Raw genomic sequence first — 23,136 nt, 5'->3', positions numbered from 1 at the left:
GGGCAAATGAAAAACAATCGTACTTCAAGGGGATAAAAAACTCTTTCAGAATTCCTTGGCACAAGTTGCAAAACAAGAAAGTTAATATCATTACATAAAACACAAACAGACACAAATAGAAATAATAAATCCTCTCAAGCATCAAGGGTTGAATTAAATGGTGAAATTACAAATGAGACCATAAAAGAGTTGTCCAATGCAACTAGTCTTGATAAAATCACTAGTATTAGTGAAGATTGTAAAAGTTACAAGTTATCTCCATTTGATCAAGAGTCTAGACTGATTCCTAATGAAATAACCAATCCTAGGGAAAATGAGAATGGACAGTGCGATAGAACCAAAACATATTAGATGATCTTGGCTTATGGTAACAGTGGCATATTGAAAACTTGAATTGTATGCAGTGTTTGATTAATGGGATGTTATCTATTAAAGAATAGTCCTGTGGCAATTTTGTATGAGTTCATGAAATTACTGCTGAACAGTAACAATAAATGATTCATTTTCTTCTAAGTGTGTGACGAGAAACCATATTAATTTTTGCAAGAGGATAGCGTTTGGAAGTGTGGACTCTTCAATGCCATGAGTCATCCTCCCTATCCACAGAAGGAACCTCGCTATTAGTCGACAGCAACAAGGTTGTGGAAGCCTAGCAGAAGTGATTGCATAGACTTTACAAGAGCCACATAAATTATTATCGACCGAGATTTGATATTGGAGAGTTGCTATAGACATAAGAGGAGAATCGAGCAACCACAACTTCGTGTTGAAATAGAAAGGCTCATAACAGCTTCCTTCTGCACCATGGTGGCTCCACTAAACAAAAGAAAGTCGAAGCAAATACAAATGCTTTCCTTCCATTTCAGATAATAATGACGAATTTTAGTGGAAGATGAAGCATCAATTTTGGAGGTTATAATTTTTGTTGTTGTTACATATTGGGAAGGGAACTGATGGGCTCTTGTTTTCCTAAATTCTCGTAACGACTGACGGTGGAAGGACACATTGGGTAAAGCATTTATTAGCCATTTGGGAGTTACTCAACTACATTGATATTAAGCTTCAATCCACGAGAACCTTGTCATAAGCTCAAGCGGACACTAGGAAGGTTGATTCTATTTTAGATGAAAAATTGTAGTTGGCTAGCTATTGACAGTATGGTGTCAGGACGACCAAAACTAAACTACTAACGGAATATTAAATGGTGACATGGATATTGACTTATGTCCGCAAATTGCCTATAAGTCGAGTTTGAAATAGTGAATAACTTCCTTATTGCGGTGATAAGTTTTTTTTTTGTTTTTTTAACACCTGTCACACTAAGAGGATGGTACATAGAATTTCCTTATAAGAAGCATGTCGAAGGGGTGGAAGCATTGTCAGAAAAGAATTAGGCAGGAGCATCACCATTACTGGGCAGATGGGTTGAGGACCTAGCAACTTGAAATAGGATACATTTGTGGGACCCACATGAGCTATTAAGGAAACAAAATAATAAAAACATAAAATAAAATAAATTAAAATATAATACATACCTTTAGAGATTGTTTATTAAATTTTATTTTATCATTATAATAAACACTTAAATACAAACACATAAATATAAAAATGAAATGGCACCAATAAATTATAATAATATAATTTAATGATGTCACCTCACCAATATACTTATGTGAACGTATATAAGAACATATTATAATAATAAAATACAGTTTATAACTCTTCAACTCCTTATTCCTTTTCCCTCTTTATTTCTCTCCTTTTTACATTCAAATTTGTGATGCATTCGAATGGCCATCTTGATAACCGATGGTAGCCAAGAAGTCAAGGCCAACCATTATAAAGAATATCATGAATTGCTTTGGACACAACTTTCTTCTCCTTCGGCATTGCCTTTACCTCTTTTTCCATCTGCTACATCTTCATAACAAGCCGAGTGAGTACATTCTCAGAACAATAACTATTCCAAAGTTCTTAATCCCGATTCATTCCCTTCTCTCTTTAATATATCAACGACAGGAATTCAGAGCAAAGAATATTCAGCGGGTGATCAATAAAACTGGCCACGAGAGGAAGATATTGCTTTGTTGCAGGTCATGTGATTTCTTGCTAAGTCCAAACCGATTTCAGTCGGCTCTCATTTCTCTCTTTCTTGAATACTAAACCAAGAAGTCAGTGCACTGTTTGGTACATATATCATTAATGATATTGTTGCTGCTGTATAATTTAAATACTGGACAGAATAGAATGAGTATTATAGAAACATAACTTTCACTCTTTAGTCGGGATTACATACGGATTGATATCTTGTCTTCTGATTTTTCTATCAAGTAACCTTGAGATTGTTTCGAATTAGGATTCAAAAGAATGGAGAACTTAATTGAATTTCATGATTAAATGCTGTAGTAATTCTTAGGAAACTCCTTTACTGTGCATATGCCCAACTGTAGTCGGCTATAAGAAATACATCATATGCATTTGTGATTCATAGTTCATTCTTCTTGATTGTTGTTGAATACTATTGATAGAGATGATAATCATGCAAATCTGTTTTCATATTCATAACTTCTTTCTTTCCTGAATTGAATATTCAACCATATCCGGTTATTGCTAGGTTGAGATTAGTCTATAATACCTTACTGTTGGTTTCCAGCTTAACATAGAGTTCATTATAGATCTTCATCAAATATCCTTATGATTAACATCAATTATGGAAATTCAAATGATAACTGTAAAAACTTGAATGTGAATGAACCAACATCAATGACCATGTATTTATGAATACTCATGGATTCAGAACACTGAGGAATTCACCTGGCAGAGAGGCCAATGAATGGTGAAGAGGTGAAGATTTAACCTGTAAACAAAATCAAGAAATCAGATTTGAATAATGAATTATTAATAGCTCATGCTTGATCCTATTGTTGTAATCTTCTGCTACCAAGTCGTGAAGTATGGTGAATACCAGGATGCCCAGTGTATGACAAGATGACCCCTGGCTATTCCGAGTAGGGAGGGTCTTTCTTGTTAGAGATCATGTGGGGATAAGATTTGGTCCGAGGTTGGGTGGTTAAGCCCCTGACAATGTTTCACCTCTCCATAAGATGTTGGACGTGCATCGGACAAAGATAAGTTATGCATCCAATTGTTTATATTGGAACAAGTATCTTTACTTTTATTATGTACATGTAAGATGAAGGTAAGAATAATTGAGTTATATCATCATTGTAGTTATTTATACAATTAGTTGCTAAGGATAGATTTATCTCATAAATTGATATATCAAACTTCCATTTATATGAGTATATCCTCTAACCTTGAGTTCCTGCAACAATTAAGTAAACGGAAGGAAAGGAATCAGAAGCCTTAATTGAATTTAGTGGTAACTGGAACCCTAAATGATACAGCGGTATCGGAAGCCCTAATTGAATTCAGTGGTAACTGGAATCCTAAATGATATAGCGGATTTGGAAGCCCTAATTGAATCAGTGGTACCAAAAGCCCTAAGCGGTACTACGGTAATTGAAAGCCCCAAATGAACCAAAGGTAATCGATACACTAATTGATACAGAGGTATGTGATGCCCTAATTTTAAATAGTGGTATTTAATCGTAATCATCATTTGATTTTGAGATAGTGGTTTTTAGATGGTAGTCGTTATGTGATATTGTTATAGTGGTATTTGTGGACTAACCCGGGTGGTTGCAGAAGCATCCCTAGTTTCGATTTCGATCTCAAATGTCATGGTATGTGGTTTTAAACTTCTAAAGTAATTTTCATTGATGGTGATTTCAGCTCTTCGTTAACAAATTTTGTTTAATTGCTTTTAACTGTCAAACTTTTTCATATGAACGAAACTGATTTAACTGACTTCTAATGAAGATGAAGTAATAATTGTATTTTCTTTGAGTATGTTAGTTGTTAATTTAGACCTAGGAAAACGGGATGTTACAGAGGATATGAATGCTCATGTAAAATGAAGTGTTTACGCTTACAGGAGGATGTGGATTGGATAGCTAAATTAAGTTTCAAAGTGTATCGTTTCTCAATATCTTGGTTCCGAATATTTCCAGATGGATTGGGAGCTGAAGTAAACCAGGAAGGGATATCATATTACAACAAATTTATTGATGCTCTCTTAGAACAAGAAACCTGCTTTAGTGCATTTGGAGATCGTGTAAAGCATTGGATCGCATTCAATAAGCCTCTGCAAACAGCAGTTAATGGTTATGCTACTGGTATATTTTCTCCTGGGAGATGTTTTGATAAATTAATGAGCATCAACAAAACAATAGTTGGCTGCACATCATCAACTTTTGGCGCATGCAGTTTCAATGGATGTTTATAGAAAGAAATTATAGGGTATACAATTATAGGGATCACAGTAGATGGTGAGGGAGCTGAGCCTTTTACAAACACAGAAGACTAAAAGGAAACAACAATCAAGTCTCACATTCAAGGGGTTTGAGGAGGGAGCAACTGAAAAAAACAGGCATCTTCAAAAATGCTTACAAGCTCATTGCAACAAGTATCATAAACTAAAATTGTCTTAAGGGGTTATAACACTTGTAACTTAGACACTTTATTCAGGCTTGAAATTTTATAGCATGACACTCACTTTTGAAGGTTTTCAACCTGATTGATTAGTTACTCCTCTTATATCAAAGCTTCCTCCTGTTGAACACGAAATTTTGTACTGAGATATAAGCAACCGTGCAAGTCACGTGAGATGTTTTAAACATACATGATCAGCTTGGTCAAAATTTCTTCGAACTTTCAAACAGATGCAATTGCCTGAACTAAATATGTTGTAATGGCAAATGCTCTAGTATGCATGCACACAAAGGTGAAGTCTCTAAAATCCAACGTGTTGCAGTAATTGTGGGTGATATTGCATCATGGGAGGTTATTAAGGTAGTTTAGTATAGAATGAAGGTTGACGGTTTGAATGACTAACAGAGGAAAGAAGACAGGCAATGCCATAGTTTTTTAGTCACTACTAGATTACAATCGGACAGATACTTTTAGGTTTCAGAAACGAGAATCTATCTGGATATTAAAGAAATGATAAGAAGCAAGTCAAACTTGAAAGGTACTATGAAACCACAAGAGCACTTAACCCAAGATTTAGAATCTATTATAAGAGTATAAATACTTGACATTTATGGAGAGTATAAAGAACTTCCTACCAGAAGTCAGAATGTTTTACCATTCGGTGATTACGTGGATTTTCATCTGCAGCAGTAAAATAATACTAATGTGGTAAAAAGAAAGTACTTGGATGTGGTTCAGGATCTCCTTGCAAAGGACCAGTGCAAAAGTGTGTGTGAAGAATTTCCAGCAAACCAAAATCATCGAATAAAGGATCTTGAAAGGGAAGATTAGTCAACTACTATTGATTTGCAGTTGTCCCGTGACCATGGAGAAGATGTTAAACAGGGTGCAAGTTTCTACGTTGGCGATTTGAAGGTTAGCTTGGTCAAGCAAAATAATGAAGTGGATTGCACACAAGGTAATAACAATTTGGGGCCTTGGCATCATGAACCATATATTCATGATACTCAGAACATGAATTTAGAGGAACAACCTAAGATGACACTATAAGACAATGAACAGTTTCAGCAGGTAGATAATGAAATACATGTCGTACAGAATCAACTGAAGATTAGTGAAAACATGGTTGTGGCATCCTTGGTACAGTATGACAGTACCCACGAGTTGGTTGAGGAGCTCTATAGGAAGGTCCCAAGGGAAGGGGAAGGTGACTAGCATGTGGCCAATTTATAGAAGGTCAAAACAGCCCTCGAGACTATGAAATCAGATTACTTATATCTGTTGTCCGATAGGGATTATATTCTTAAGGTTGCTGAGATTTATGCAACACAGTCTAATAGGGAAAAGGATGAGATTGAGGATCTCGGCAGGACGCTTAAGTATGTTCGGGAGGCATCAAGTGAAACTCAAGTATCTCTACAGGGAGCAGAAAATCAAATCAAGCTCATGGAACACTCTCGGGAACATGAGAATAGAATGAGGCAGGAGTTCTTTCAGGAAGTCATTGACAAACTTGAGAGCATTCAGCAGATGTATGACTTGGATAGCTGCCCCAAACGGTTAAGTAGCAAAACTTCATAACACGTTCAGCTTGTTGACAACCTTTTGTTTGAAATTGTTGCTGATTGGATGTCCAACAATCCTCTTTTTGTGTTAAATGAGGACTCATCTCTTGTGTGCCATGAAGAGGAAGAGTTTGATTTCAGACTTTGGGATCCAGGCTCAGATCCTAGCAGTGAATCCGGATCTCAGCATGGGAATAATGAATCAACTTCTGTTGCTTATCATTTGATCAGCCCCAACATATTTTTTGATTTCACCCCATTCAGAGTTGGGTGAATTTTCTTCATCAGCCTCTGAATAGTTCTCGGTGGAGTATTTATGTGAGGTTTGTGGTTAGATTCTTAGCATCTTTCATATTCATAGCACCTATGCACTTGGGAATTCTCTAAGTTTATGCCGATAGTATGAATTTTGATGTCCATGGGATGGTGGTTTCAGCTTATGAGCAACTCATTTCTTACATCATCCATTTAGTTCGGCTCTTCACATTCTACTGGATTATACATGGACCCTAGATATATTTTTGTCTCACCATATCAGCGAGGCAGCGTAACAAAGTTTGGGATCCAAGTGTTGGCAAATTGATCTATGGTTGGACGAGGATTTTATTGTGGTCTTCTTCAGTTTGAGGTTAAATATGGTGATGATCAGTGTTGATCAGTTTACAGTCGCAACGTTTCTTCGTAGAGTAATATGGGATCCAGGGATAAGGTTGACAGGTGGTTTGTAGAGTGGTACCGTGCTTCACAGTTTGGTCGGGTTTGTTGTCAGTTTAGGCTACTAGGTTAATTACAGATTTATATGGGATCCTAGTACATATTGCTTGAGGGCAAGCAATCTCAAGGAGGGGAGATTTGTAATGTCCCTTCTTTTTGGAGACATTAGAAATATTAAGGGGCGTATTTACAATATTAAATTTGACTATGTGAGCTGGAATTTATTATTAAAGGTCAAATTAATATTCCTAGCTGTCACAAGAGGGCGAGGAGAGAGAAGACGAAAAACCCAAAAAGGAAGTCGAAGGGTCACCATTGCAAGAATAAAAGGTGAAGAGGCCCCTTCCTTTTGGTATGCTTGATTATTATTCTGATTTTCAGTTCTCTTGTGAGAGTCATTTCGAAAGCTTCAGCTTTCAGCCAGTGTGAGGACGCCTCTCGTGCAAGCAGGGCAGTGGACTCCATTGTCCGTGGAGATATCATTTCAGGTGTTTCGTTTGTGCTTACAAGTTCTTCTCTTGTTTTCCAATCTGATTGTAAAATCTATGTATAAGGTTGGATTGTGGTTAGCTGGTTATTGTATTGTTGTTGTATAATACAATAACATTTTAGAAGTTATCTGGTTATGATATTGTTGTTGTATAATGCAATACGTGCTTCCGGATTGTTGAAAAGTTGCTGGTTTAATGCTTTTGATTTGTACTATGTTTTCATATGCTTGAGTCTTTAATATCATTTTGAAAAAAGGCAAATTAATTGGAGAGAATTCAGGTTTTATTTGTTGTTTGTATTTTCATCTGCATGTGGATGTATTTCTGAATATATTATTTGAGGAGTTTGAGCAAATATCTATCTGGGTTATCATCTGTTATTCATATTGCTGGTTATTTGTTAAGTGGGTTTGTATTCTGAGATTTACATTAAAGGGAAAATTGAAAAACTACGGCTCAGGACAGTATAGTGCTGGTTTTTATTGCAGTGTTGGTACAGGTCATTACAAAACTTAACTGAAATTACAAAAAAGATCGTTCTTTCGATCAATTTTTTTTTCAAGAGTGATTTGCATACAACTATAACTTTCCAACTTAACAAAAAGTATCTTATTGCTACGATGATACCGGTGACCCTGGAATCGACATAAGAACAACACCAGGGGCAGCAATTTAATTTTTATATTTTGTGAAACAAAACAAGAAGTCAAAGTCTCATGCATTTGTCTCAAATGAAAACTCAAGCAGAATGACCAGTAAGGCACAAAGTCTCCTAATGGATACCCTCAAATTCAAAAAAAACACTTACAATTGAGGCCAAAAGTCTTCAAATCTAAGTGATTACAACCACTACTATATATAACAATTTGTCCTCCTGCAGCACAAAGTTTTCAAAAGTTCAAATTGGCTCTGAATGCAATAGGCAGCTCAAAATCTGCACAATTAAATTCAAATCCCTCTTGAGCAAAAATCCAAAACTCGCAATCAATATCCAGAAAAAGTCATCACATAACACCTTGAATCAACACAAAGTTTGAAAACAAGTTGCCTTTTTTATTGAAAGCAATTTGATTTACATCCAAGCACAAAGTCTTAGAGTGCACAATACAAATTGGTAGAATTTTCTCGCCTTGCCAAAAGATGATTATTTATAACGAGCTCCCTCCTTTATATAGGAAAATGGGAGAGAGGAAGGTGGAGGAAAAAAGGGAAATCCTCAACCACCTTGACTTATTCTCTAACAAACTTCTAACTAACTAATTTGACTTATTCAAAGTTGCATGCCTAATGCAATTGCAACTTGATTACATGTTACAACTTGACATACAAAACAAATGGAAATGATGAGAAAACACAACATAACAAATATACACAACATAACAAATATATACAACAAAAACTTTAAGAAAAATAACAAGGAATCAGACTTTTTATCAAGAGGCAAGAGAAGAAGTTGTTTTAAACACTCATGGAAAATCTGAAAATGCAATCAAAGAAATTTCTTGAATTTAGAAAGATTGCAAGATGAGGTGTTAAATAGACTTCAAATCTTGACTTAATCCTTGCAAGAGATGAATCAAAATGCGTAGCTTGCCAAGTGTAGGAAGTTAGAGCAAAAAATTGCATCATTTTAGCAACCATTTGGACCAAGCAATGTGCAACATGCAAAGAATTTGGAAAATGGCATCCAAAGCATATAAGTGATTTAAAAGACTTGAATGCAAGCTAGGAAGGATAACTAATGCTTTCAAACTTACTTTGATCCAAACACTTGCTTTTTTAATGGTGCAAATTGCTGAAACCTAGGGCATTTTTTGAGCAAAAATGTGCCCTAGATGGGTTGAGAAATAAAGAAAACACTTGACAAACTCTCTTTTTTAGTAGCCCAATGTGTTCTTTGGGTGATTTTAAGCAAAAACAACCTGTAAATCATCAAAAATGACCAAGAAATGCTCAAGATATGAGCATTTGAAGGCTGAAAAAACCCGTTTTTGGAGAAAAACAACCAAAAGGTGAAGTTTTGATAGCCAAAAACTTTTGTTTTTGGGCTACAAATCACCACTTTAAGGTGTTTGATCATAAAACCTCATATTATGAAGTAAAACGTGGTCGCATTTGAATGTTCAAAACATATGCAATGGCTGGAAAATTGCCACATTAGATTTTAATGCACTACAAGCCATAAAAACAGGTTTTTAGAAGCCATTTGCATGTTTAAATGATATGCAAATGGGTCTAAAATAGCCACTCTTGCTTAAACGTATTTTTAGAAGTGAAAAACATGTTTATAACTACATGTTATTGCATGAAAAATCACCACTTATGATCTTTAAGTGAAAAATGGGGTTTTTCAATGCATATACATGTTCTTTTAGCATTGAAAAAACATGTAATGAGGTCAAAATTCGCCACTTCTAGTTTTGGCTTATAGAAATGGGTTTTCTTTTACCAAAAACATATGCAATAGGGACAAAAAACACCACTTTTGGTGTACTTTAGTGAAAACTCACTTAAAACATGTATTTGCATGTTATAATAACATGTAAATTGATCTTTGAAGTCCACTTAAGTGGCAATTTTAAAAATGCATATGTAATAGGTTTGAAAAACTCTACTTAAATGCATTAAAACATTAAAATGAATTTATATGTGCAACTACATCTATAAATGGATTCAAGATCTCCACTTATATTGATTTAATAAGTTTTAAATATGGAGAAGCATATTAAAAACCCATTATACACATTAAAATGTGTTATTGCATTTAAAAAGTGCACTCAAATGATGTTGAGACTTATAATTTATTGGAAGTGGGTTTTCATATAATGATTTGCACGTTGATATATGCAATAAATAATAAAAATCCTACTTAAATGCATTTAAGACATTTCATGTAATTAAATTTAATATTTAACTATACTTTTCAATAAAGTAACATGAAAAATAGACTTGAAATAGACTATTTTAATTAAAAATTAAAAAGTATAGTCAAATCAACTCATAATGAGTTAAAATTTCAAAATGGATAACAAAGTCCACTTTAGATATTAAATATAATTTTATATCATGCAATTGTCAATAAAAAGCCCACTTTTATGAGGTTTTCTAACCTAGATATGCAGTTGTTCTGATAAACCCCACTTTTTCCCTAATAACTTGAGCTAGACAACTCCGATTTTGACCTAAATTGGCTCCGAGCAGAATTCCAAGGGCTATCCACCTAAGGCAAAAACAAGACTAAGAAATATTTACAGCACAAAGAAAAATGGAGAAAGGACACGGAGGTTTGCCAAAAATCGAGTGTTTGTTGTCAAAGAAGAAAAACTCTCAAACAATTTGGGATTCAACTTGACAAAAACCTTTAAAAGAAATGCATAGATAGAGCAACACAACACAATTAAGGGAAAACGGATTTGTCTTTATAATACTTTATCGATGCGTTAAAACAAAGAGGATGCGCCTACGAATCCATAAGAATAATCCATAGGGTTGCCTCAATTTTGTGAAGCCAAAATTGAAGACAACATTTCCTCAAAAATTATCTCTTACATTTTAATGGTTTTTTTCCTCAAAATCTATTTGTTGGTAGCCATTTTCCCCAAAAAAAATAAAACGTTGTATTCTCTAATTCATGTCTCAGATTTCATTGTATGGTTTTGATTGATTTTTCACCTCAAAAATTGTCTCGTTTTTTCAATTTTCCTCCTAAAAAATCATTGGTTTTCGCAATCTATTTTGAGTCATAGTGCTCTTCTACAAAAGTTCTTGGTGAATCACCTTGCAATTTGTTTGGGGCATAGTGCTCATCTACAAAAAAAAGGTTTGGCGATTTTGAGGAAAATCGCAATTTCAATTTCTTCTCGGTGTCTCTAGTTGCAGGCAATAATACCTTTGTTAGCCAACATCAGATTGGATGGCTTCTTGGTCACTAACATTCTGCAGATCCAAGGAGGGTCTCAGCAACAATGACACATTTGAAGAATTCATAACCACAAGACATGTAAAGCCTTATGCAAGGCAGTTAGACAATGACCATTAACATTAGAATAGTGTAATGTTTCTTTAGTGGTCATCTTAGCTAGTCTTTAGTTTATTAGGTAGTTTCTATTTTCGTCTTTAGCTCAACTATTTCTTTTAGAAACATTGTCTTTGTAAATCTATATAAGGAGCTTTCATCTCCTTTGTTTAATACAACAACATCAATTTACCATAACATCCATAATACTAACAGTGGCAATAGATTAAGAAATTGTACAACTACGCATAAAGCTTCTACATCGCCCTCTAAATATGTGGACAAGTTGCAAGTTGGTTAGGTTTTCTTTCAAGAGACCTTGCCATGGGATTCTACCATTTGGAATTTTTGAAATTTTACCGTTGGTTCCTAATGTAAACAATTTATGACGGACCAGTGAAAAAAGGTATATAGCAGAGTTTTTGCAAGAAAGATAGACTTCCACTAGCAAATGCTTTTAGAGGATTGGCAGATCATTTTACTAGAGCTTGAGGAAGTCCAGTCTGTGGCTATTAGGAGGATGAGAACAATATTCATCAATGGAAAGCTATTCAAGAACATTTTTTAAAGACTTTGATTCCTAGTTGAATATTTGGTTACATAAATGACCTATCCCAGTCTAATGATGTATATGTGTGTCTGTGTGAGAGACAGAGAGAGAGAGAGTTGGATTTGGACTGGACGTAGCTTTGAGGGTGTCAACGTTAAAAGTTCCTTTCTACATATCTCTAAGAAGGAAAATCAATCATGTAACTTCACTCGGCTCAAAATTTAGACATGCTTTGATCTTCCTAAAGCTAATGCCTTTCTTGGATTGGCTACTGGGCTCTTTATAATAATTAGTTTATTAGGATTCCATAATTATAGTATAGCTTAGAATGGGCCGTTTATAATACTTCACTGCTCCTTTCTACATAGTTATTATAGACAGACAATTTGGTCACCACTACTCCTGTTTTGGGTAATTTAATATTTTAGAAACAAATATACTGGCACAGAATCTGGTTTCCATTGCCATCATTCAGAAGTGTATAGCAGCGTAGATGTTCAGAACAAGAAAAGTTCATTTGATGACTTGCTCCAACTGTACAAGATCAGCTCTCTGTATTCTTCTCTAATTCAGGTTATTCCTTACTCTACTTCAGATACAGAACATGATAAGATGCAAACATTAATGTACGGTCATGCTCTAATATGTGCTCTGGTAAGAAAAGAGAGAGACAAAGGCTCAAACTGATATTGGATGCATAAAGTTTACCTGACTATTTGTTAAACATATAGTCAAGTCACCCATTAAAAACAAAATAAGTTTATTAACGTGAAAAGTAAAACGTAGTAAAATAAATAATCATATATCTGTTTCCTTTGCCAGGGCTTGTCTAATTTAACATCAGTTATAGGAAATTGTCACTAGAGAGAGAAGACAGAAACAAAAAAAGGAAAAGAAACAGCAAGATGAAGTGTTACTATATAAGGATGAATGGAATCCCAGTCATAGGAATATGCTGCCCATAATTCAATAAATTGAAATTGAAAAACATGATGATGATCACAAGTGCAAGGCAAGGGCATTAACAAACTGACCGTTGCACTGATAGTCTTTTTCCCATCAGTGGCCCTTACAAGGCACCGATAATCTGACGTATGTTGCTCAACTCCAGCTCCACCTTGAAGCTTCCGTTTCTTTTTTCTTTGTAAAGAAGCTACATAACAAAGTGAAGAAACAATTTTAAGAACAAATTACCAAATTTCAAGTTCACTACATGATTGGAATATAAGCAAGCTGTTTGAACCCAGGAAGGCTGGTTCGTCTAGGCCAAACATAGGTCAAACCGGGGCAAACCTAGGCAGACCAAGTGCAAGCGAGGTACAGTTCACTTAGAAACATTATCTAATATAGTGTAGAAAACAATTATTACAGAATTTGAATAAGATCTTTAACATTACAAAACAAGATTTGTTGAAGTTATTTATTATATCAAATTAAAATAGACCTCAAGTTTTCTTCCAATAAAATTTTTATGTTCAATTGCTGATAATGACTCATGTCTGATTAATTGAAAATTCTCTATAGTGATAAATCATAATTTAAACATTAAACAATATCTTCAATAGGTGAAGGGAGTTGGAAGCTCTTTTATAACAGTTTTCAAGGAGGACGTTAATTACAAACAAACAAGCTCTCTGTACAGTGAGCAAGTAATAAGCATCTAAGGACTTAGAAAGCGAATATGTTATTGGTGCAGCTGATTCCATTGACATTGTCACTGTTTGTGAATCAACTAATGCAAGACGAAGATGAAGATTTAGATAATCCATCAAATGATTGAAACTTAATATAAAGTTCTAACTGTTGAAAGTCAAAAAAATGATACTTGAACTCAATATTATTATTTTGATATTTTGATGATGATAATAGATATGATGCTATGATTACAAGTTTATAGTTTATTTGTTGATTTTATGATACTATGTGGCATTCTAATCTTAGTTTAGGCTTCTAGGCTGCATACATGTGTGTATGTAGAATTTTTACAATTTGTTTGTACTAACAAACCCAAACCCCATTTCAGTTTTTCGCTGTATCAGCTTGTTAATTCTATATAACTCTGATATCATACTAATCTGAACTGCAGATCGTACAGATCTAGTAAAACATGAAGATCCTTACAAATGATTGGCCTCTTAATAACCTTATATGATTAACCTAATCGGCGCCTTCCTTGGGAGCATTTAATAATGTTCTATTTGCATAGTTATATTTTGTATAATTACTAACTAATTGTAAATCCTGGGAGACACCGATCTTGGCAATATAATTATTAGTTTATATATAGGGCCGACTTGGGAAGAGTCATGTCCTTTCTAAGGACATGCCTCTTGGGTGCTATATATATATGAGGTAAGAATGTCGATAAAGGACACGCGAAATACAATAAGTCTGCTCCTCTAGCATTGCTGCTTTATGCGATTTATAGCAGGGATAAAAATATTTTCAGAACAATACATCATACTCCAAGAATAGTTTATATACGGTCTAGTATAGTTAAAGACCATCTTCAGCAAGATTAAAGGCATTATATCAGTTTTGGTTGATCATAATTTGTAGAAAACTTACATGGTATTAGAGCTCTGGTAGTCAAACCTAGGCTCTACAAATTGACAATCAGATTTAAAATATCTAGCAACATCCTTCTGCCTTCAATGGCTAGCGCAATTAGACCCAGAGACAGGTTTGATGGAAAAGAACACTTGGTTACTTGGAAATTCAAAATTATGATGATTCTTGAAGATAATGATGTAATACAGTTTGTTGATAAGGAATCCAAGCAACCTAATGTTAATCCTCATAAAACTATCTGGATTAAAGGAAACAAGAAAGCCATGCAAATCATATTAGATGGAGTTAAAAATGAAATACTACCTACGCTAATGAAACATCGGACAGCATTTAATATGATGAGTGCATTATTAAATGCATATGAGGTTAACAATGCAACTAGAACCCTTGCACTAAAAAGGCAACTAAATCATATAAAGATAAGGAAGGGAGAATCTATGAATTCATACTTCCTAAGGGTGGCTAGTCTAAGAGATGAACTTGCAAGTATAAGGACCATAATTGAAGACAAAGAGCTATCACTTATGGCTATAGATGGGTTACCGAAGTCATAGGAAACATTCTCACAAGGAGTAAGTGCTAGAGACAAACTTTCAGACTTCAATAGACTTAAAGGAGATTGCCTTCAAGAAGAATCTAGGCAACTCAAGAAAGGAGGGAAATTAAAAACTGAACATAAAAAACTTCATGTCCTCAACACAAATTCCTATAAAGGCAAGAAGAAGGGTAATCAAAGAAAGACAAACCTAAGAAAGATTTATCCAAAATGAAATGATTCAAATGTGAAAAATTTGGACACTATAAATCTAATTGCCCTGAGAATACAAAGCAGCAAGTAAACTGTACAAACATTACTAGGAAAACTATGATCATGAGAAATGTGTATTGTACTCGGCAATTTCAAATGAAGTATCAAGCAAAGCATGGGTATTGATAGTGGATCATCTGGACACATTACAGGATACAAAGAAGTACTAGACTCAATATGAGAAGAAGTTAATGACGAAGTTACCATAGGTGATAATTCCACTCATTCTGTCAAAGGAATTGGGAACTGCACCTTGAAAATGAATTCGAGGATTTCTCTTCATCTCAAAAGAGTACTCTATGTACTAAGAATCAAGAGGAATCTAATTTCTGTTACAGCACTTGAAGATGATAGACATAAGGTTGAATTAATGGACGATAAAGTAATGACCTGGTCTAAGAACTCTTTATTTAAGAAATCAAAATTGATTGGTTAAAGAAAGAGATACTTGTATGAATTAAATATAGAACCTATTCAAGCCTTAATTCATGAAGCTGCTGATATAAACGAAATGTGGCATAGAAGGTTAGGACATCTAAACTTCAAAGCCTTATTGATTGTGGAAAAGATGGTTATTGGTTTACCTAAGTTGAATAAAGATCATTCGAGCATATGCAACGCCCCGCCAAGGGACCCAAAAGAATTAACCTAAAGTTTTACTAAGTTTGCTAAACATTTTTTTTTTTTAAAGTAATAATGTATAACATACACATCAAACACATAGTAGTGGAAACAATAACATGTAATCATCAACAAACATACATCACAAGTTACATTCCTTAAGGATCCCAAGACGTTGAGTCACATTTAAATTTAATTAATTCTAAGTCTAACAACTACCACATACATATGAAAGAATAATCAGAAAGTCCAATGTCCATAATATACATTTGCTCCGAATGCCTCTTGGCAAATTAATTCGGAATGCTCAATCATCCACTGTACATGTCACAGGGTATGAAATGCTTAAAAGAATATACATATGTAAAGATAAAGATACATCATCCTCAATCCATGATACAAAGTACAGTAAAATAAATGAAATCATATACCATACATGATACATCCATCCATCATAAAAGATATAAACATCCAACATGAAATACAACTATCCATCTATCATAAAACACAACTAATCTAAGTGCGTGGTTCCTCCCAACCATCAATAACATCATTAGACCATCATGGGCCCTAGCCATCCCCCACGCGTAACATCCCAAGTCACCGAAGAGATCATCGGTAGTATAGTAATAGGGACATCACTCCTAAAACATACTACCTTATATGCATAAAGAAATCTAACATGCTACCACATACGCATAAAGAATTATATATAAACAGTGACAATGCTAATATATTTTTAAATTGATATTTATATTTAATTAAAACATTTAAACAATGCCTTCTCAAAATGTGTAAAAGCATATTATTATTATTATTTTTAATAATAATAATAATAATATTTTAAACAAATAAATATATATATTGTCACTGTTTATATATAATTCTTTATGCGTATGTGGTAGCATGTTAGATTTCTTTATGCATATAAGGTAGTATGTTTTAGGAGTGATGTCCCTATTACTATACTACCGATGATCTCTTCGGTGACTTGGGATGTTACGCGTGGGGGATGGCTAGGGCCCATGATGGTCTAATGATGTTATTGATGGTTGGGAGGAACCACGCACTTAGATTAGTTGTGTTTTATGATAGATGGATAGTTGTATTTCATGTTGGATGTTTATATTTTTTATGATGGATGGATGTATCATGTATGGTATATGATTTCATTTATTTTACTGTACTTTGTATCATGGATTGAGGATGATGTATCTTTATCTTTACATATGTATATTCTTTTAAGCATTTCATACCCTGTGACATGTACAATGGATGATTGAGCATTCTGAATTAATTTGCCAAGAGGCATTCGGAGCAAATGTATATTATGGACATTGGACTTTCTGATTATTCTTTCATATGTATGTGGTAGTTGTTAGACTTAGAATTAATTAAATTTAAATGTGACTCAACGTCTTGGGATCCTTAAGGAATGTAACTTGTGATGTATGTTTGTTGATGATTACATGTTATTGCTTCCGCTACTATGTGTTTGATGTGTATGTTATACATTATTACTTTTTTTTTAAAAAATGTTTAGCAAACTTAGTAAAACTTTAGGTTAATTCTTTTGGGTCCCTTGGCGAGGCGTTACACGCTCTAGGTAAGAACGCCAAAAGTCCATTTCAAGATAGCACTAGAAAAACTAACAATGTTTTAGAATTAGTCCACTCAGACTTAAGTGGCCCTATGTCTATTCCTTCTCTTGGAGTATTCTGGTACTATATACTTTTTATAGATGATTTCTCTGGGAAAACATGGATTTACTTCTCAAAATGTAAAGAATCAGAAGAAATCCTTAAGAGATTTAAAGAACTCAAATCCTTAACTGAAAACCTATCAGGACACAAAATTAAAACTCTTAGGACTGATAATGGAGGGGAATATACTTCAAATTTGTTTAAAGATTTTTGTAAAGAAGCAGGAATTAAGACGGAGTATATTGTTCCTTATAACCCACAGCAAAACAGAGTAGTAGAAAGGAAGAATAGAACAATTATAGACACAGCAAGCACTATGATATTTGATCAAAATTTAGAATATTATCTTTGGACAGAAGCCTCATGTACTATTCTCTATATTCAAAACAGAAGTCCTCACTCCCACCTTAGAGATAACACTCCTAAAGAAGTCTTTTCTAAGGTTAAACCAAATATAAGTCATCTTAGGATATTTGGGTGCCTAGTATACATACATGTTCCGAAAGAAAAGAGAACTAAGTTAGAACCCTCCGAGAGGAAAAGTATTTTTGTCGGGTATAGTCAAACATTTGAAGCATATAGAATTTACATACCTGGTCAGAAAAACATTGAACTTAGTAGGGATGTAATATTTGAAGAAGATTTAGCATTCAAATGAGCCCTAAGTTCTGAAGATCCTACACATATACCTAGTTTTGAAGAAAATCATGACTCTGAGTTTCAGAGCGAGAACATTGAAGAAATTGAAGGTGAAATTCAAAATCTTAATCTTGAGGAAACTCAAAATCCTAAGAAAAGACCACTTTGGGCTATTAAGACTGTAGAGGAAGCACAAGACTTTGCTGCACCATCTAGAACCTTCAGAGAAAGCAAAAGACCCAAAAGATTTTCTAGCTATGCAGCAAACATGAGTGATTTATCTAAATCATAACCAACCAATGTTTCAGATGCTATTAAAAATACAGCTTGGAAGGATGCTATGACGGAAGAATACCAATCCGTTATTAAGAATGATGTTTGCGAAATTATTCCGAGGCCTGAAAGAAAATCTGTTGTTTCTTCTAAGTGGATATTTCAAATCAAGCATGCTGCTGACGGTAGCATTAAAAAATATAAAGCCAAATTCGTAGCCAGAGGATTCTCTCAGAAGGAGGGAATTAATTATGAAGAAACCTTTGCTCCAATTACTAGATACACCTCTGTAAGAGCAATCCTAGCTATTGCAGCATCAAAGGGATGGAAAGTACATCGGATGGATGTAAAAACAGCAATTCCGAATGGAAAGATTAAAGAAGAGGTATATTTGGAACAACCTGAAGGATTTGAAACTCATAATCCTAAAATCTTTGTTTGCAGATTCAAGAAAGCTCTCTATGGGCTTAAACAAGCTCCCAGGGCATAGTATGAAAGAACTGATACATATCTCACTAGTTTAGGATTCTCTAAGAATGAAGTTGATTCAAATCTCTATTATAAAAGAAATAAAGATGATATGATAACTTTGATACTATATGTTGATGATTTACTAATAATAAGTGATGATCATCTTATAGATCAATGCAAGAAAGATCTAATCAAAGAATTTGATATGAAAGATTTAGGACTCCATTACTTCCTAGGACTGGAAGTATGTCAAAACTCTAACAACATCATACTTAATCAAGGAAAGTATACATTAGACATCTTGAAGAGATTTGGAATGTGGAATTGCAAAATGTCTTCTCCAAGGGAGACTAATCTACACAAACTTAAGGAAGCAACAGTAAAATCACTTTCCATAGATTCTACTCTTTACAAATAGATGATTGGGTCTCTTATGTACTTGGTAAATAAAAGACCTGATATTTGCTATGTTGTTAATGCCTTAAGTCAATTTATGTGTGAACCAAAGGAAATTCACCTAGTTGCAATCAAACACATTATGAGATACTTACAAGGCACTCTTAACCTTGGGCTCAAGTATGAGAAAGTTGACTTGGACTAAAATGGGTTCACTGACTCAAATTAGGCTAGAAGTATTACTGATAGAAAAAGCACTTCTGGATGCTATTTCAGTTTAGGCTCAGGGATGATATTATGGATATGCAAAAAGTAGGCATCAATAGCACAGAGTTCCACAGAAGTTGAATACATTGCAGCAGCAACGGCCTCTCAAGAAGCAGTTTGGCTTAGAAAGTTACTTGTGGGATTATCTAGTCAACCCATGAATCCCACTATTATTCATTGTGATAATCAGAGTTCCATCAAGCTTTCTGTGAATCCAATTTTTCATGACAGGTCCAAGCATATTGAAATTCTTTACCATTATGTAAGAGATATGGTGGACAGGAAAACTGTCAAGTTAGAATACATTTGCACTACAGATCAGACAATAGATATTCTTACCAAACCTCTCTCTCAAGTGAAGATAGATCACTTCAGAAAAAGACTTGGTATGGTTGAATTATAATACATTTGTATTCTTTAATTATTAATAAAATTAGTTTGTGTTAAAATTATTATTGTCAGGCTATTGACTTTATGGGCTTCACCATTTGTATTCATTATCTACGAGGTGATGATCTCTGAGATAACGAACACTTGTATAAAAGACATTATGAGAGATAACGATCTCTAAGATAATGTATTGAACAATAAAGAACTACTGTCAGATTTGGATGAGTTCAAGATCACACTGTGATGTAGACATTTCTATGCCTACGAGTCACAACTTGAATAAAGGAATAATTTAATCATTCTCTGGATTTTATCCTGTGTACTGGCAGATCTTAACTCAAGATCGTATTGTGATATAGGATTGTCAGTACCTATGAGTCACAACTTAGAAAGCGAATATGTTATTGGTGCAGCTGATCCCATTAGCATTGTCACTGTTTATGAATCAACTAATGCAAGAAGAAGATGAAGATTTAGATAATCCATCAAATGATCGAAACTTAATATAAAGTTCCAACTATTGAAAGTCAAAACAATGATACTTGAACTCAATATTATTATTTTGATATTTTGATGATGATAATAGATATGACGCTATGATTACATGTCTATAGTTTATTTGTTGTTTTTATGATACTATGTGGCATTCTAATCTTAATTCAGGCTTCTAGGCTGCATACATGTGTGCATGTAGAATTTTTACATGTTTATTGTACTAACAAACCTGAACCCCATGTCAATTTTCCACTGTATCAGCTAACCAGTTCTTCAAACCCAAACCCGAACATGAACCCAAAACCAAACCTGTAACTTAGATATATAACAATAATCAGTTTAAAATACCAAAAAAAAAGATAAATAATAATAAAATATAATATATTAAATAACTAGAAGTTAATTAAGTTTGGGAAATATGTCAAGGAGTGAAAAAGTCAGAATCATAGGCTTATATGTATAAAGTCTAATACAAAGATTAATATCTGTTAGGAGATCCATTATTTCGGGCTATATGGAGTATACCACAAACAATCAACTATGGCAGAATATTAGCATTGACTACATAGTCTTAAGGAAACAATATAAATCACATGGCAGAGATGGAAAATATATAAAGCTGCCATTGCCATTCTAAAGGCTCAAAATAGAAGCAGACTAATTAACAGCAGTATCGATCTTACTAGAGCTGTGTTTTGTATACAGCGAATGTCGAAGATCTTATGGATAGAAGACGGCTATTAATTTTAGTGGAGATGACTAGCTAATTGACAGTTAAAAGAGATATGCAATGAATTGATTAATAATACCATGAGTGACAGCTACAGCTCAACCTATCAATGAGAGTTTATTATTTACGGATTGAATTATGAAAAGTTATGAAGCATGGTAATTGATAGAGATAATAAATGAAAAGGTATGAAGCATGGTAATCGAGATAATAAACCCACCTGGATTACATATGCAGCGATTAGTAATATTGTCATGAAACAATGCACTTAACTTTTAAGCATAAGAAAGATAAGTGATTAAGGAGAGTCATGAATTATATGACAGGATTCATCACTCCAGATAAAAGATATAAGAGGGCATTCTGAATCATTTATGGGAGGCATTGGATAGGAGTTTATATAAACACATTGGGTTTGGATAGGAGTTTATATAAACACATTGGCTACCAATCCCAGAAAAATAGATCAGTTTATATTCATCTCAGGGAATAAATTATATTATAAGGCTGACAAGCATCATACAACAGAAAAGTATGCTGAAATATATATATATATATATATATATATATAAATTCTGATTTACAGAGTACTATATCTACATTCTATTAAGATAAAGAATCACTGTGTACCAGATAATAAAAAGAGAAATGAGAATCATATATCTGTTATTAATATATAAATAGCCAATTCCTTAATCCCTCTCCAATGCCTTTGGAAGGTGTTAGCTTGCAGATTGGTCCTTTTAAAAATAACCTTTAAAGGTGACTATTATTGCCCAAAATGAAAGACAAACTAGAAACCTACAGTTGGAGAGATCTCCATTGAATGGATGATTGTCCTCCGAATTTTAGAGGAACAGCTCCCTCTTATGATTTGGGGTATGCTTTTAGCCAGAATGCAGAAAAAGAAACTAATACCTGCACATAGCTATGATACAGATGTGATTCTTAATTAGAAAGCAATAAAGAAAAATAACACAAAGTCCATTCATCCAACACCCATAAAAAGATTGGGAAAATCAACAGAAATTCAAAACCCAAAATTCCTGTAATGATCACACCCATAACTGATTCTTTGAAACCTGTCTTTTGGTCTCCCCTTTTTTCACAATTTCTTCATCTATATCTTTCTTACTTTCCGGGAGTCCCTTTATAACTATTTTTTTAGAATATCTCATTTCACTAGGATAAATCCAGGTGGACTTTATAATAGGAAAATAAGTTACTGAGTATAAGCTGAAAAGAATTATTCAACTGTAAGAAAAAAATTGGTTTGCAATCACCTACAGCGTCACTCAAGGCAAAAATTATAGTTTCCACCTGGAAAAGTGAGCTTATAAACAGTTCTTTATCAAATCTGATGTTGAACCATAAAGTTGGCCTCCATGTCTTCTTTTAAAGATTCTCTTTATCCAGCCAGAGTACTATGTCTGACCTGATTGTTATTTCAGAACATAGGCATTTATAATTATCTGTCTTTCTGCACACATTCCTGCTATCATCAAACTGGTATGTTGAAGTGTTATCATTCACAGAAAAAATGGAACACTGGTGGGTGTTCAGAGAGAATTTTCACAACCATAGACTTCAACGAAAGCATTTTAACAAATCCAACATCACCATTTTTAATGAACTTAGGTTACTCATCAAACTCTTTTCTGAAAACTCCTGCATTATTCCCAGGGAGGCCCTCAATATCCCACAACAAGCATCATGATGATCTTCATTGGAAAGAATATATGACTTGTATCTGCAAACTATATCCCCATACACAACTCAAAGCCTATTTTCCCAATATTGGCAAATGTGTCAATATTGAACTTGAACAAGGACCTCAACTGTATTAAGATCACCCTTGTGTCTTCCTCAATGAATCGGTAAGA

The 23,136-nt window shown here is 34.0% G+C and overlaps 1 protein-coding gene across 1 annotated transcript in view; it reads right to left on the bottom strand.

The window, feature by feature from the left end:
- Nucleotides 1-23,136, bottom strand: part of LOC149555938 (Signal recognition particle, SRP9/SRP14 subunit) — a 43,152-nt gene that overhangs the window by 11,554 nt on the left and 8,462 nt on the right. The window contains exon 3 of the mRNA XM_089830047.1: nt 12,924-13,042. Within this exon, the coding sequence (XP_089686173.1) occupies nt 12,924-13,042 (119 nt within the window). The remainder of the gene's footprint in view (nt 1-12,923; nt 13,043-23,136) is intronic.

The sequence above is a fragment of the Cupressus sempervirens genome, chromosome 5 (genome assembly GCF_028749045.1).
Source record: "Cupressus sempervirens isolate cs-2001-9-10 chromosome 5, ASM2874904v1, whole genome shotgun sequence".
NCBI lineage: Eukaryota > Viridiplantae > Streptophyta > Pinopsida > Cupressales > Cupressaceae > Cupressus > Cupressus sempervirens.
This window is presented reverse-complemented; position numbering and strand designations above follow the sequence as displayed.